At 35.9% G+C, this 15,135-nt stretch overlaps 1 protein-coding gene across 4 annotated transcripts in view; it reads right to left on the bottom strand.

Moving 5' to 3' along the window:
- The window catches only part of ABCC9 (ATP binding cassette subfamily C member 9), a 130,757-nt gene that overhangs the window by 45,378 nt on the left and 70,244 nt on the right, over window positions 1-15,135 (bottom strand). For all 4 annotated transcript variants that reach the window (XM_063075692.1, XM_063075694.1, XM_063075690.1 and 1 more), the window contains exons 21-25: window positions 14,064-14,165; window positions 12,204-12,288; window positions 10,837-10,917; window positions 4,371-4,508; window positions 4,096-4,221 (exon numbers count right to left, since the gene is read on the bottom strand). In XM_063075692.1, coding sequence (XP_062931762.1) covers window positions 4,096-4,221; window positions 4,371-4,508; window positions 10,837-10,917; window positions 12,204-12,288; window positions 14,064-14,165 — 532 coding nt within the window. The remainder of the gene's footprint in view (window positions 1-4,095; window positions 4,222-4,370; window positions 4,509-10,836; window positions 10,918-12,203; window positions 12,289-14,063; window positions 14,166-15,135) is intronic.

Raw genomic sequence — 15,135 nt, 5'->3', positions numbered from 1 at the left:
CTGCTGTCAGTTGTCCACTATTATAAAGTATTAAATCAGAATAAGTTTCTTTAGCTTCTCACTAAGGGAGCTGCACAAAAGAAAGGGACTTCAATAAAATCTGAAGGAAAGAAGGTAGGTAATTCTGAAGCTAATAGGCAGAGGGTATTCAGGTGTCTTGCAGTTCACAAGAAAGCCCCAGGAGAAGGAAATATACAGAAGGAAAAGGGAAAGGTGCCGGGGAAAAAAACCCTGCAAATTCTTGAGGGTTGCTGCAGATTTGCCCCGTGCCCAAGAAAGGGAGAAGTATTTCCTCCTCTCCATGCCCTGGCTTCCAGCACCCCAGCTCCTCCCACCTCAGAACTGAAGTAGTAATATCAGTTCAGTTGCATTATTGGTTAAATCAGGTTTTTCAGGCCAGTCTAGAAAACTAACCATCACCCTGTTTCTTTGGGGAAATTCTTTCTGAGTTCCAAACAACTGACCCACAAAGTTATGGAATTTATGGTAGTAGGGATCTTGTGTATATACCAATACGCTTCCCCCTAAAAAGTACCCCAAAAACTTCACAGTAAATAAACCAATAAACTAGTGATCAGTACCTAAGTAGTAACCTTGTTTTTTTTTCTTTTTGGTCTCATAAAATGTGTGCTTTAGGAGACTTGCTATTCTAGAAGGCTCTGTTAGTTCCAGATTCTTGATTAAAAAGAGTAAAAATGAAAACGTCTCCTAAATACCATTCTTACAGAGACAATTTGTCATTAGCCTTATTTTGCGTTCTGATACGAAAAACGACACTTGAAAATGAGGCTAGATAAAACTCAGAATTAGAGGATCTCTATCCTTTGTGTATCAGTAATGGAATGAAATATACCTGAACACTGAAAAGTAGTTTTGGTTCTGGTTCAACTCCCCATGCTGTGTGAGCAAAAGATTTAACACCTCAGAGACATTAAAAAAAAAACTTTTAAAGCAATTTTTCTTAAGAGTAAATGCGCACATTAAGCTTATTAAAGGTTAGATATTTTAAATTCTGTTGGTATTTGGATTAAGTAAATACAAAATTTAGTTTTATTTATCCAATAAATTTTTACAGGGCCAGGCTAAGGCGAGGGTGGGGGAGAGGAGTAGAGAAAGTCAAATGATACTAGTTTATTTTGCTTAGTAACATTATCAAAATAATGGTTAACACTGTCCAAGCTAGAATTTTTTAATGATTGGTTATTCCTTATCTAAAATGCCTGGAATTAGAAGTGATTTCGGGGCCGAGACCGTGACGCACTCGGGAGAGTGCGGTGCTGGGAGCGCAGCGACGCTCCCGCTGCGGGTTCGGATCCTATATAGGAATGGCCGGTGCACTCACTGGCTGAGCGCCGGTCATGAAAAAGACAAAAAAAAAAAAAAAAAAAAAAAAAAAAAAGAAGTGATTTCGGATTTTTTCCCGATTTGGGAATATTAAGATTATATAGTTACCGGTTGAGCATCCCTAATCAGAAAACCTGAAATCTGAAATGCTCCAAAATTTGAAACATTTTGAGTGCTGATATGACACTCAAAGGTCATACTCAAAGGAAATGCTCATTGGAGCATTTCGGATTTTGGATTTTTGGATTAGGGATGCTCAATTTGTAATATTTAAATCAGCTAAAAATGTTACCTCTTTCTCCTTCTTTGTAGTTTTCATTACTATCTCCTTAACATAGTCTTTCCCATGTACCCCTTAATCCTGAAACTGACAGTTCTTTCTAAAGCCCTGCACTGGGAGGTTTTGGGCGTCCTTGATTTCACCTTCCTTCTGCATATGCTTCATCTGTCCTGGCCCGAGGCCAGGCTTTCTCAACCTGGGTGATATTGACATTTGAGCTGAATAACTCATTGTTGGGGGGTCTGCCCCATGCACTGCAGAACGCTGTTCAGCATCCCTGTCTTCTACCACTAGATGCTAGTAGCCCTGCTCCAGCTGTGACAATAAATAAATAAACAAACAAATAAACAAACACACAAACAAATAAAGGGGGGAGACACAACAATCACAAAAATTCCTTGAACTTTTTAAGTCAAGTGAACAGATATGATGTGGGGTGGAGGGGACCAAGTAAAGCGACATGAAAATCAACTACAATATATATTGAGAAGTAATATAAATTTTTTTTTTTTTAAAAAGGTCTCCAGATGTTGTCAAATGTCCCCTAGGAGGCAACACTGGCCTGGGTTGATTGGAAAACACCCTGTCCTGCCATATAACAAACTAAAGAGGAAGCTGTTCTAGAAGCCTTGTTCTCCACAGTGTGATTCTCTCTGGCTCCAGATGAATTCAAGTGCCTGCATTTCGTTACCTGGCAATAATCTTTCTCTGTGCCCAGAAGAGGATTCTGGGCAGGTGCTTGATTCATTCTGACTTCCATTGGCTGCCTTTCCACCTTGCAACTGGATTTTCCCTGTCCATACCCTAACTTGCCTCATATCTCCCTCAGTTGATTTATAACCCTGTAATGTGTCTTTAATTATAGAGCTATGCTATCTCAAGTGATCATTTCTAAATACAACTTAATGGACTTTTTTCCTGGATTACTTAATGGTATTACTATAATATCAAGCCAACAGCTCTCTCTTTTTTTCCAGATCTTCTTTCCAAAGTAAACCATAAATTGTCCCACTCCTTAAGCTTACGTCATATTCTTTTGCTCCTAGCATTTAGATCACTGAAAAAAATCAGTTGGAGCCATCCCGCCAGTACGTTTATAATCAACCTTCTCACAGCACAATTCCTAAGTGGGCACTTGTCCACTGTACCTTATTTTTTTTCCCTGAATATCCTCATTTCAATGGTTCTGTGATTTTTCCTATTCTACTCATAGATTTTTCATGTATCTTTCTTCCTTATCGGTTTGCTTTGATGTGTTCAGTAAATCCATAAAAGATAGAGAAATCCCAGAATTTGTCTGCCTTTTTATCTTTCTCTCTCTATGGAAACAGATTCTTTTTGTTTGTTTGTTTGTTTCCTTTCTAAAATAATATATTTTAATTTCCTGATATTTAAAAAAAATTTTTTTAAATATAAATATTTCATTGTATAATGCTCATTCCTGGCTAGGAACACCAAATTCTGGACAATTCCTACTCCCAACTCAGGAGCAAAACATTGCAAACATTTGGAAATTTAATTTACGATTTCACCTCTCGATCACCAGTTGTTCCTTTTTTATTGTACTCAATCTGGTTTCCAGCTCTGTTATCATCTCATTCAATGTTATATGAGGGTACTTCAAAAATTTGTGAAAACACAGAATTAAAAGATCTTAATCTTTGCATGAGCTTTTTGAAGTCTCCTCATACTTACATCGTCCATAGCATTGTAGTGAAATTACACTGGATGTGAACCTAGGTTTAAATCCCACTGGTATCACTTATACTGTACTTTTAGGCAATTTACCTAACCCTTCTGAGCCTCAGTTTTTTCATCTGTAAAAGGAAGATAATATTTTCTTTGATTATTTCTCAGGGGTTTTGTGAGAATTAAATGAGATTGTGTTAAGAAGGCTTTGTAGACTTTAAAAAACTTTATAAATATAAATATATATTTATTTTTATTTCCTTCTGATCACCTTCTTTCACCCCCCAACCCTAGCTCAGACATGCCTTCCAACTTCACCCACCGCTCACAGCTCATCCTTCTTTCAAAATCATCTTGGCTTTTGACTTGCCCATGACCCCACCATGTTTGTAGGTGGGTAAGAAAAAACATTCTCATATCATAGACGAGAAAAATAAGACATGAATAGGGAAAAACAATACAAAATAAGGAAATGCCATGCTTTAGCAAGTAGTTTGTCTAAGTCTTAAACACATATATAATTACAGTGTGGTTCAAATTTACACAAAAATCCTCAGAAAACCTGACAGCATTTCATCCAAAAAGCAGCATGAGAATTTTTTAGGTTCAAAGCAGCCCATTCATTAATAATGTATACAATTATACTTAGGATTTCAGATGAGTACCATTATATTAGCAAGCATTAAATGGGAATACTTCTTTAAAAAGTATATATAATTATACAGTGTATTTCTGACTCTTCTGAACTGGACTCTGAAATCTTCTGAATTATGAGTAATTACCTTTTCTAATTCTTGATCCTGCCGATTCATAAGTGTTTTCCAGTGTTCATAAAGCTCAACATCTTTGGTTTGAATGTCCTTCAAAGTCCCTTCTCTTAGTACACTTCCATCTTTCATGGCTATGATCTAAGGAAATCACATATTAGCAGAAATGTGACAAAAAAAACTTAGTTGGCCAAATGAATTGCCTTTATTTGAGAAAGCACTTCTTAATGTCTCTACTTATTTGTATGACTGTAATGTAAAATGAACGAAACTCTCCTCTGAACACTTACCCAGTCAGCATGTGTCAGATATTGTAATTTGTGAGTCACAAGAACGAGTGTCCTTTTGTCATCTTGTAGAAATTTCAAAATCCCTTCCTGCATTAAGTGATCACTCAAGTGGATGTCCAGGGCAGAGAATGGGTCATCCTGCAATGAGCAAAATGGAGAGAAGATGAGCATTTTCTATACTCCGTGTAACTCAGTGTCTCTAGAAAGCAGAAATAGGAATTACTAAGGGCAAATTATCCCCCAAATCCAATTTACAAAAAACAGATTCTGTATAACTTTAAATTGTCATCAACAGGTATTAACTTAAAAGTGAAGCTTTTATTTTCTCTTGAACCTGAAAAATTATTGAATAAAAATATTCAAAGTGGCTTGAATTTTTATAAAATCTTCAAGTTCAAAAACCAACATTACTCAGCAACTCATAACAATGGACGAAAACAAAGAATGAAAAGATAATTGGAATAGTTGAATTCTAGATAATGAAAACAGGCATTGAAAATGTTAATTAGGTCACAACAGGACTTGTTAATGGGGATGTTATCAGGAATAAATGAGGTAATATACATAAAGTGCTTTGTATGGTACCAGGTACATAATATGACACTAGATAAATGTTAGCTATTATTATTATTATTGGGTATAAGAATCATATACCTAACACTGAACTAGTGACAATTGTCTTGGGAAGAAAGGAAGTTTTCACACAGCAAGTGATTAAGACATTTAGAGAATAATTTAGGACATGATATTAATTGACTTTTTTTGCGATGCCATTACTATAGATTATAATGTAATGCCATAGAGGGCATCAATGTTTCGCATTTTTGGATCTTTAAAAGAAGAAAACTAGAAACTACTGGAGAAAACTAGAATGTTTCCTCGAAATGATGAATTAGAAAGCAAAGTGACCTTCAGGGAGCATGGTGCAGAAATATGTAATTACCCGCTAGAAGAGAATGGCAGGGAATCAAAGAAACTGAGTGAGAGCTGGAGGGACAAAGCAGTAAAAAAATGGTAGAAGTTTCCGGTAAACAACTGGGAAGAGTGATTGGAACAGTGAAAAAGGAGTTCGTGAGTGCCTTCTTCATCACCTTTATTTCTTTTTTGTCCCTCCATGTATATGATATGCAAACAAATTTCTAATTTGTCTTATGGCACAAGAAAGAAGTAGCTGGTTTCTCATTCTACACATAGGCCACATATTCAGATATTCAGAAATTATAATTCTGCAAAGTTTTCTGAACAATTGAGCACAATCACAGTCTATACAGATAAACTGCACTGGTTTATAATCTGGAAAATGAAAATAAAAGCACTTTTTACTCAGAAATCGATGTTTGGAAGTTAGAATAAATATATGTATGGTCATTATAGATAGTGATATGATTAGCTCAGTAATTTTTCAACTCTGTCAATCTCTGCCTGCATAGAAAGAAACTATAAGTAATATGGCTTTATTGAAGCATTTAGGAAAAAGCTTATGAAAAGGAAATATTAGCAATGCATTTAGATAGTTAAAGGGTGATTCAGAGTTATAGTAGCCTTTTAAAAATCACTGTACTGGATATCATCATTATGAATAAATGGGTGATATAATTAATCTCCTCAAATGACTTTTATAGAAATACATTTAGTAACAGAGACATACCTCCATTTATCTCATTTATTTAAACCATTTAAATAATGTGATATTCTGGATAATGTTAATAGCTGACAAAATAATTGTCACTATACACACATATATGCATATATGTATATATCTTACTCTGTGTGTACTTAAAACACAATAACGAAACAAAAGGGGCTTAATGACATAACTATCTTTGATTGTCATGAAATTTCTTTGGATAAGAAATATTTCAAAATCTTTCAGATTTTCTGGATCATCTTTATGAATATTCCTGAAATGTTCCAAGAAGCAGGATGTACAGGAGATCGAAATGCTCTCATTTAAAATTTTTAATTCTTAGGTTTTCTACCACTAATACACAAAATTTCTTTTAACACAGAAGTTATGACGGAACTTCACAATTACTGAAAAATGAAAGCCTAGGTATCAATATTAAGTGGCATGGGATAAAGCAATGTTTCCACAGCAATGGAAAAAAATATCACTGATATCAGGATTACACTGACAAAGATGTCTCCATGTTCATCTCCAATAACGCAGCAAGCATATAATTACCAGCACTTAACTTCCAGCAAATCAGTGATTTTAGAAAATCAGGTCATCATCACAGGGGAACTTGATTGCTTTTGAGACAACCTTCTGCTTCTGATTTCAACAAAACCCTAAGAATACTTTATGATACAGACCAAACTATCCCAAATAATTCTTTCTGAGAATTTTTCTCAGAAACAAATAGGACACGAATTGAAAATAATTTTTTTTATCATGAAATATATAATTCAGTTTTCCACGAAATTCTGACTTTCAATGTTATAAAATAGTAAGGGATAATGGAAAATTCATTATCTCTAAATTAAGAGACCCAAATTGTAGTTATGACCGCTCTCTGACACTAGGCAACGTTTCAAACTCCGTCACTTCATTTGCAAAACGGGGATAATAAAGAGACCTGTCCGAAAGCACATCAGATTGCTGCAAAGATCCAATAAAATAATGTTGTAAAAGTCTCCATAAATCATTTGAAAGTGTTGATTTATTATTACTTCCTTATAAATGAAGCCGCAGTGGATTGATACTCTTGCTCATCCCTCTGCTGCATCACAGTGAGAGTTTAGCCTCTTCCAGGCATCTCTTACTGAGGAAGAGTGTGGTGGCATCAGGTCCTGGCTTTGTGTCCCCGTTTCACTATAACTAGGTGTGTGGCCTTGAATAAGTTATCCCCCAGAGCCTCGGTGTCCTCGTCAGTAAATAACAATAACGATAATAACAATAGCAACAGCGCCAAACCTAATAGGGTCATTGTGAGAATTAAGTAAGCAAATGCATATAAAGTACTTAGAATTATGTCTATGTCATAGAAAGCCATTAATAACAATGCCTATCATTTATATGCTGGGGCTTCATGGCAGGGCATCTTTGTGTTACAGTTAAATGTAACCTTTTACACCGCTTAATAAAAATAGAGATTTGATGGATTGGGATTCAAGCTTCAAATTCAGTTTTTATGCTCCTATTAACATTTTGGGGAGATACTTCCTTCAGAGAAAGCAAGACAATTTGCTAAACGGCCAATTCAATGAATGATCAGTTCTTCATTTTCACAAATATATTATTTATTTTAATATATACAGTCTTCATTAGTATATTCTCTTTTATATTTAATGAATATGTTTAAGTAGTATATTCTTTGTATAGATATATTTTTGGAAATAATTGATTAATATATTCATTGGTTCACATAGCACATTTGCAGATGCTGTAAAGTTTCAAAAATAACTAATATTTTGGGTACATAATTAAGATATTTTCATTTGGCTTTGATATTGTGTTTAGGCTAACATGACAAAGTTTATTTAGAGCAAAATATAAAGTACGTTCAAGTAATTATGTGTACAAGTAAAATCCTTAAAGACAGAAGTAATAGTTTTTTTTTTTCCCCTTTTTTTCCTCCATCCAGTACAGAAGATGGCACTGGGGATATCTACTAAATATTGATGGATGGAAAGGAGGGAGGGAGGGGGAGAGAGAGGGTGGGAGGAAGAAAGGAAGGAAAAAAAGGAGGAAGTGAGGAAGAAGAAAAGGCAAAAAGAAAGGAGGGAAAAGGGCAACACAGATAGTAAATCTATATAATGATGAACATGCTAATAATATTGATTTGATCATCACATACTGTACACAAACACTGATAGTCAACTCTCTACCCCATAAATATGTACAATCAAAAATAAATAAACATTTTAGAAAAAAAAGATAGCAAATTATTGACAGCAATAATTTCAGAAAATACCAGAGAATCTTAGCTGATCAGAAACACAGTACTCAAAAGGCATGCGGTTCTAGCCCAGACTCTGTCACTCACTAGTCATTAGCCCTTGGTTGAGAACTTTACCTCTCTAAGCATAAATTTCCTTATTTAACATGAGGACACCATCTACCCTCAGAGCACTGCCATGAGAATCGAATGGGATAATACTGTGGTTCAGAGTACATGTACATTTTTAAACAATGGAAGTGTAAGATATCATTTTTGAGGAATTATTAAATCAACACAGCATTCCATTGCTGCTAAAAATATTTTGCAATTTTAGACTGCAATGAAGTGTAATATTTAGATCCTAAGATACATAGTTTTAAGGTTATCTGAGCTGATCAGAGTGCATCTAGCACATGTTTTTACAAAGGGACTCTGACCAACACTATTACATCCAGGATTAATAAAAGGTATAAAAATTAGGTCATTTGTGGAAGAATTGAAAATACTGAGCTTGCTTAGCCTAAAAAAATGTAAATGTAAATTAAGGCAAGTTATGACAATAATATTAAAATGCTGAACTATGACTACATAAAATGATATATTTGTTGCTGTAGAAGCAGATGAGGACCAATGAATGAAAAGCACACGGAAACAGATTTCAATCACATAATACCTTTCCAATCAGAAGAATTGTCTTGGTAGGTAGAATAATGGCCCCCAAAGATAAACAGGTCCTAATCCCAAGTACCTGTGACTCTGTTACCTTACATGGCAAGCAGGACTTTGCAGATGTGATTAAGATTAAATAATGGCCCCCAAAGATAACCAGGTCCTAATCCCAAGAACCTGTGACTATGTTACCTTCCATGGCAAGCAGGACTTTGCAGATGTGATTAAGATTAAAGACCTAAGATTAAAGTCCTAGAGATGGGGAGATTATCCAGATGGGCCCAAACTAATTACATGAATTTGTTAACAGCAAATAAGTTTCCCAGCTGGGAAGAGGAGATGTGACTGCGTAAGAATGATCAGACAGAAGTTACATTGCTAGCTTTGAAGGTGGGGGAAGACAGTCCTGAGACAGGGAGTGTGGGCAAACTCTAGAAGCTCGAAAAGAGAAGGAAATGGATTCTTCCCTACAGCATCTGGAGGGGAACACAGCCCTACTGACACTCTGATGGACTTCTAACCTACAGAATTATGACAGTAAATTTGTGTTAAGTCACCAGCTATGGTAACTCGTTATAGCAGCAACAGAAAACCTGTACACTGTCCAACAAGAAAAAGGCTGTCTTAAAGAAAAACAGTGTATCTTCAGAGAGTCATCAAGAAGCTGTTAAAGACAATGCTAAAAGTAATCCTGTAACAAATGGGTAGGAATTCACAACAAGTTAACTCTGATGACTTCTTTGAATTCTGTGATTCTAAAATTGAAGTAAGTCAGGGTCATTAAATTCCAGGCAGTGAAATGAACTGCAGTAGAAAGCCACACACAGGGGATCTTGGTTCCTTTCAGGTTTCCCAGTCACTTGATCCTCAGGTGGTTCAGTCGTTAACTGATACCAAGGTTTAAGAAGTCATTACTAGTTGTAGGTCCATCTATTATAAAAAGGATTTACGATTACATTGGCTACTGTTAGATCCTACTATTGCTTTTATGGTGTTTTTTGGGAAAAATTTGGGGGACAGGCAGTCTTAGGGAGATGAAATAAATTTCCAGTATGTCCAAATTCTTCTACCATCTCCAATAACGGATCCACATGTGATCCAAGTTTAGTGGACAACTCCAAAACCAACCTACTTTTTGAAAAGGTTCTAGAGATTAGATGGAGTGAACACTGTAAAGGAGACCTGGGAATCAAATTCATAAATGGTTAATAATTTCCCAGAAGGAGAAGGCAGAGGAAGAATGTATTTTCGCACTCTGCTGGTCTCTAATATACATTGTGTGCTTATAAACTATGTCATTTTGGCTACCTCCTGCTGGAGGAACTAAAACAGAGTAGAATCATAATCAACATAATCATCTGATTTTAAATCGAATTATTATCCCAGGATAATCATGAGAATTATCCATGGATCTTTTTAACGACACGGATTCTGGACTCCATCCTTACAGATTAAGATTCAGTAGGTCTAGGGTAGAACCAAGATTTCTATAGTTTTAGGAAGCATCACAGAAAAATCTTATCCACAGCCTGTGTTGCACGCTGCTGGAATGGATACCGTGCTTATTTACCCCGATGTCCACCAAGAGCATATTTTCTGGCCCTTTTTTCTTTGCCATAAAATATAAATGAGAAGATCTTTCATCCTGTCCAGTTAACCCAACACCATCCACACTCCCACAATTCTTGTGGTTAAGAAACTCAGAGAAGAAACCACTTAGAGCACCTTGGTTTGTTGGACAATGATCTGGATCTCCCAGCTCTCAGCTTTGTATGTTGACCCTCTACCAATTTGTACTGTCAGGATTTGTTTGACAAGTTAAACCATTTTTCTATGAGTTATTTGACTTGTCCTTTTAAAGACTCATTTTTCAAGAGGAAAAATAGAAATAAAAGTTAAGGCCATATTCTTACCAAGAAGACAATGTTGGTGTTTTGATAAAGAGCTCGTGCCACACAGATTCTCTGCCTCTGCCCCCCACTCAGGTTGATGCCCTAGAGAAGAAACACCCATCAACATCCATCTTTTCTATTTTGTAAATGATCTGTTGGTAAAAAAAATTCCCTTTAAAATGCAAACTGCTCTTTACAAAATCTTAAATTAATAGTAATTTATTACTTAACTTGTGGTAAAATGGGTAAGATAAAATGGAAACTGTCTACCAGTTAATGCTCTAATTATATTGAGGTAGTTTTTGACTGACAACATTAATCCTCCACACTCTGATAGAGAGCTCTGCTGTGCAAATGCATTAATAACCAAAACATTAGCTGAGTACCGAAGACTGCAAGCGATTCCAAGATTTTTTCTGGTTTCCTGAATTGTATCTGTAGTTTACTAACATGTATCTCTAAAATTTGACATTACAAGTTCTGTTAAACAGTACTGCATAGCAATATGCTTTCACAATGAAGTACTAATTATAAATTTTCAAAAAGCTAGTATTAGTTGAGCCCTTAGTATGCACCAGGCTTGTGTAAATGGCTTTACATTATTCCTTTTATTTCTCATAGCAATTCTAATATGTAGGTATTCTTCTTACTTTACACATGTGGAAACTGAGGCTCAGAGAAATGATATTCACCCTCTTAAACACTATACTAGGCTGCAATAAAGAATAGCCATTAAGAACAAAGCCTACAGAGTCAGACGAATCCTGGCTACAGCACTAACTCTGCGATTGGGCAAGTTCTCTCATCTTTCCTAGCCTTGGTTTTCTCAGCTGTAATATGCAGATAACAATAATACCCATTACACAGATTTCTTATGAAGGTAGCTAATGCATATAAAGCTTGACCACCTATAAAGGGTTTAAAAATTTTAGTCATTATTGCTAAAAAAATTACAGGTGTAAATATTTTTCAGTTGGTCAGAACAGTATGGCATCAATGTAAAACATGTTTACCCAAAGAAAAAAGAACACTTTAACAAGAATAAACAGATGTAGACAAGAGTGGAAGAAATTGTCGGAAGCAATCTCAGTTTCCAAACTGATTAAAGTTAGCTCCAAGTAAACAAAAATACGTTTGGTCAAAGCCAGGGACTATGTTTTACTTTCCTTGAGAACTCCAGAGTGGCTAACACCACATTAAGCATACGGTGGTTACTTAATAAATGCTTAAGGGAGAATGGCATCAAAGGACTCCCGTCCTCACATTTCTGGAATTTGTCACTAGCACAACACACAACTCCTAAGCTCTCGGATTTCATTATGCTTCATTAAAGATTAAAGACAACAAGAAGGCTTTTCCATTGCTTAATTAAACTACACATAGCTCACTCTCTCTCCAATTTCAGTTTGGTCTCCAAATGGTAATAAGTCAATATCTGGCTGAAGAGAACAGGCATCTGTCACAGCTTTGTACCTTTGGGAAAAAAAAAATTTGAATTTTTAGATCACTACTAATACAGTGCCCATAAACTAAGTCCCAGGTTCAATATCTCAGAAGGTGAAATAAAGCATTTACTGAACTACTTAGTATTTACTCGACACTACACTAGGTTTGTGAATATAAAGATAAATAGGTATGGATTCCCACTCTTCCCCTGACAAAAATGATCGCTATGTGATGTAATGTGCATGTTAATTACCTAGATTTAGTCATTCCACAGTGTTTACGTACTTTGAGACATTATGTTGTACGTGATAAATACATGCAAATTTATCTATCAATTTTTTTTTTAATTTAAAGCTAGTATATGGAACAGAAGACTGATACAACAACATAATAAAAATATTCCTTGTTAGGTGCTATGGTGCAGGTGGGTACAAAGCACTCCTGGAACATAGAGGAAGAAGTGACTGACCACTCTGAGAAGTTACAGAGGTGGAAATGCCAAAGCCATATCCAGAAAGGTGAGTAATTTACCAGGAAGAAAATGAGGCAAAGGAAGTTTAAGAAACTTCAGCAGGTAAAAAAAGTTCATGGTGCATGAAAACTCGTCATGGCTCATCACAGCTAATGCACAGGTTGGGGTGGGAGACCTTGCATAGAGTCACGCGTGCTGAAGGCAGTCAATGGAAGACATGAGGACTGATAGTGCTCAAGTTGACCTAAGGCTGGGTCTGGACACCAGATGAATTGCAAGTATCAGGGAAGCCTGGGGATTGGAGGTGCAGGGGGAAATACCACGGTTTCCTCTTCTTAGTCACCTAGTCTTGAGATGTTCAAGTCATTCTTGATCCTTCCCTCTTCTTCTCCCTGTTCATATTTGTCCATTCTTGTTCTACAACGTTTTCTTTTTTTCCTCAACCATCCCCTCTTTTACATTTCTACTGTTACCCCCAAGTGCAGGTAATAAACACTGGAACCTAGATAATTACTCGGACTAACTCCTAAGTGTCTCCTTGCTCTCATTCACCACATATACATATATTGTGTGTGTGTGTGGGTCAGATTTTACTTCCAAATTAAACATTACATTTACTTTGTTATTTCCCTTTCTAAAACAGAATGCATATAATTATATCCAGTTGGCTTTTAGTCCCTCCACTAACTGGTCTCAGCCTTCTGAATCTCTTTCTTTCTGATTCGTTCCCAGGCCCCAAACAATCCCACGCAGTTCGGGTTCTTTCTCCCACTCTGTCTCCTTGTGCCCCGCTCTTCCTCATGTCTCTCCCCTTACTTAGAACTCCTTAATTTTTAAGACCCACCTGAGGGTCTTAAGACCCTCTCTTGTGAGAGTGGCCTAAGGTAAGGGTCATGCTTTCATATGTCCCAGTGGTATTTAAAAGACGATTGAAAGATGGCCTATTCTGCTGCTCCCTGTCATTAGACTCCCCAGACCCCACATTCTTCTTTCTACAGCTAACCCTCTTTCTGCAACTTACCTGGAGTTTTCTTTGTTTATCTGCTCACCAATAACCTAAGCAACCCCCACCCCCCACACATACTGACTTCAGTTGCTGCTGTCTAGTCTTGTACAAATTGTTCTCAGTAAGTGGGCAGGGTGGTCTGAAACCTCCAATGAGCCTTCTCTTCAAAGAATAGGTTCAAAAGAGCTTAGTGGTGAGGACAGAAGTAAGGCAAGCAGGGAAGAAGGGAGGTCCCCGCTGTAAAGGTTCCAGAAACCATGAACCAAGTACATGGATCAGAAATAGCTGTCACTTCAGTTCTAAATTCTATGTGCTCAGAATTACCTCTGTTTGTTGAAAGGGCTTCCAAAGGTAATATTTTCTTCTACTGTAGCATTTAATAACCAAGGCTTCTGCGCTGCATAAGCCACAGAATACCTGTTTCTACTGAAAATGGAAAAGAAAAACAAAATACCGGAATTATGCAACGGTGCTTGTCATATGTGTATTTTAGCATAACTAAGGAAAGTAAGAGTTGATGAAATATCTCAAACAGAGAAATCGAAAACTTCTAAAAGAGAAAATTTTAAGGGCCACCAACTTTACTAAGAAATGGTTAGTATGCCACCTAAATTAAAGGGATTCAAATTTAATCAAAATGTCACACAATGTGTAAAATTTGATTTTGCTATTCTGAAAAAGCATTTTAGGTATAAAATATTAATTAAAATTTTCTTTTCTAAAATGACTATAACTTTTCAAATAATTAAAAGATTAATAATAATTCACTCTCTCTAATAGCCACAAGTATTTTAATTTATATTAAAAGCACTTATGTAGCTATAAATTGTATACGCAGACCTTAAAAAAAGATGTGAATTGATAATTTCAGTGTGTGTTTGTGGCTTCATCACATTAACATATTATAAGGAAATAGGTAATATATAAATATTTCAAAACAATAAAATCCTGAGGAGTCCATTTCAATATTAAAACTATACATTTAGAAACTACATATTTCGAAACATAATGAAATAGTTTATTCAAAAAAAAAAAAAGCTTTCTCACCCCTCCATTTTTTTGTCTTGTAAATTCTACCAGATATCTATATATCAGACCTTAATTTGCAATCATTAGGAAAGTACACGTGAGCTAAAGGTAAAGAAGATGGGGTTGGGGTGGGGAAGGGGGCAGGTCAGCTTAAAAGTCAGACTTCCACAGTTAGTTCATGATCTGTAAGTACTAATTAAGGAATTAAGGTTAAAAGAGAGTAAGGTTAAGAAAGAGAGTAGTTAGAAATGCTCAGTGATCATTTTGAAACGTTACATCTTAGGAATTTGGAAGACATGATAATGTACAGTATGCTAGTAATCTCTTAGATTATCGTATGTGCAGTAAAACAATGGTTCCCAACCTC

The sequence above is a fragment of the Cynocephalus volans genome, chromosome 12 (genome assembly GCF_027409185.1).
Source record: "Cynocephalus volans isolate mCynVol1 chromosome 12, mCynVol1.pri, whole genome shotgun sequence".
Taxonomy (NCBI): Eukaryota; Metazoa; Chordata; class Mammalia; order Dermoptera; family Cynocephalidae; genus Cynocephalus; species Cynocephalus volans.
Note: the sequence above shows the minus strand (reverse complement) of the source record. Positions and strands in the feature narration are given on the sequence as shown.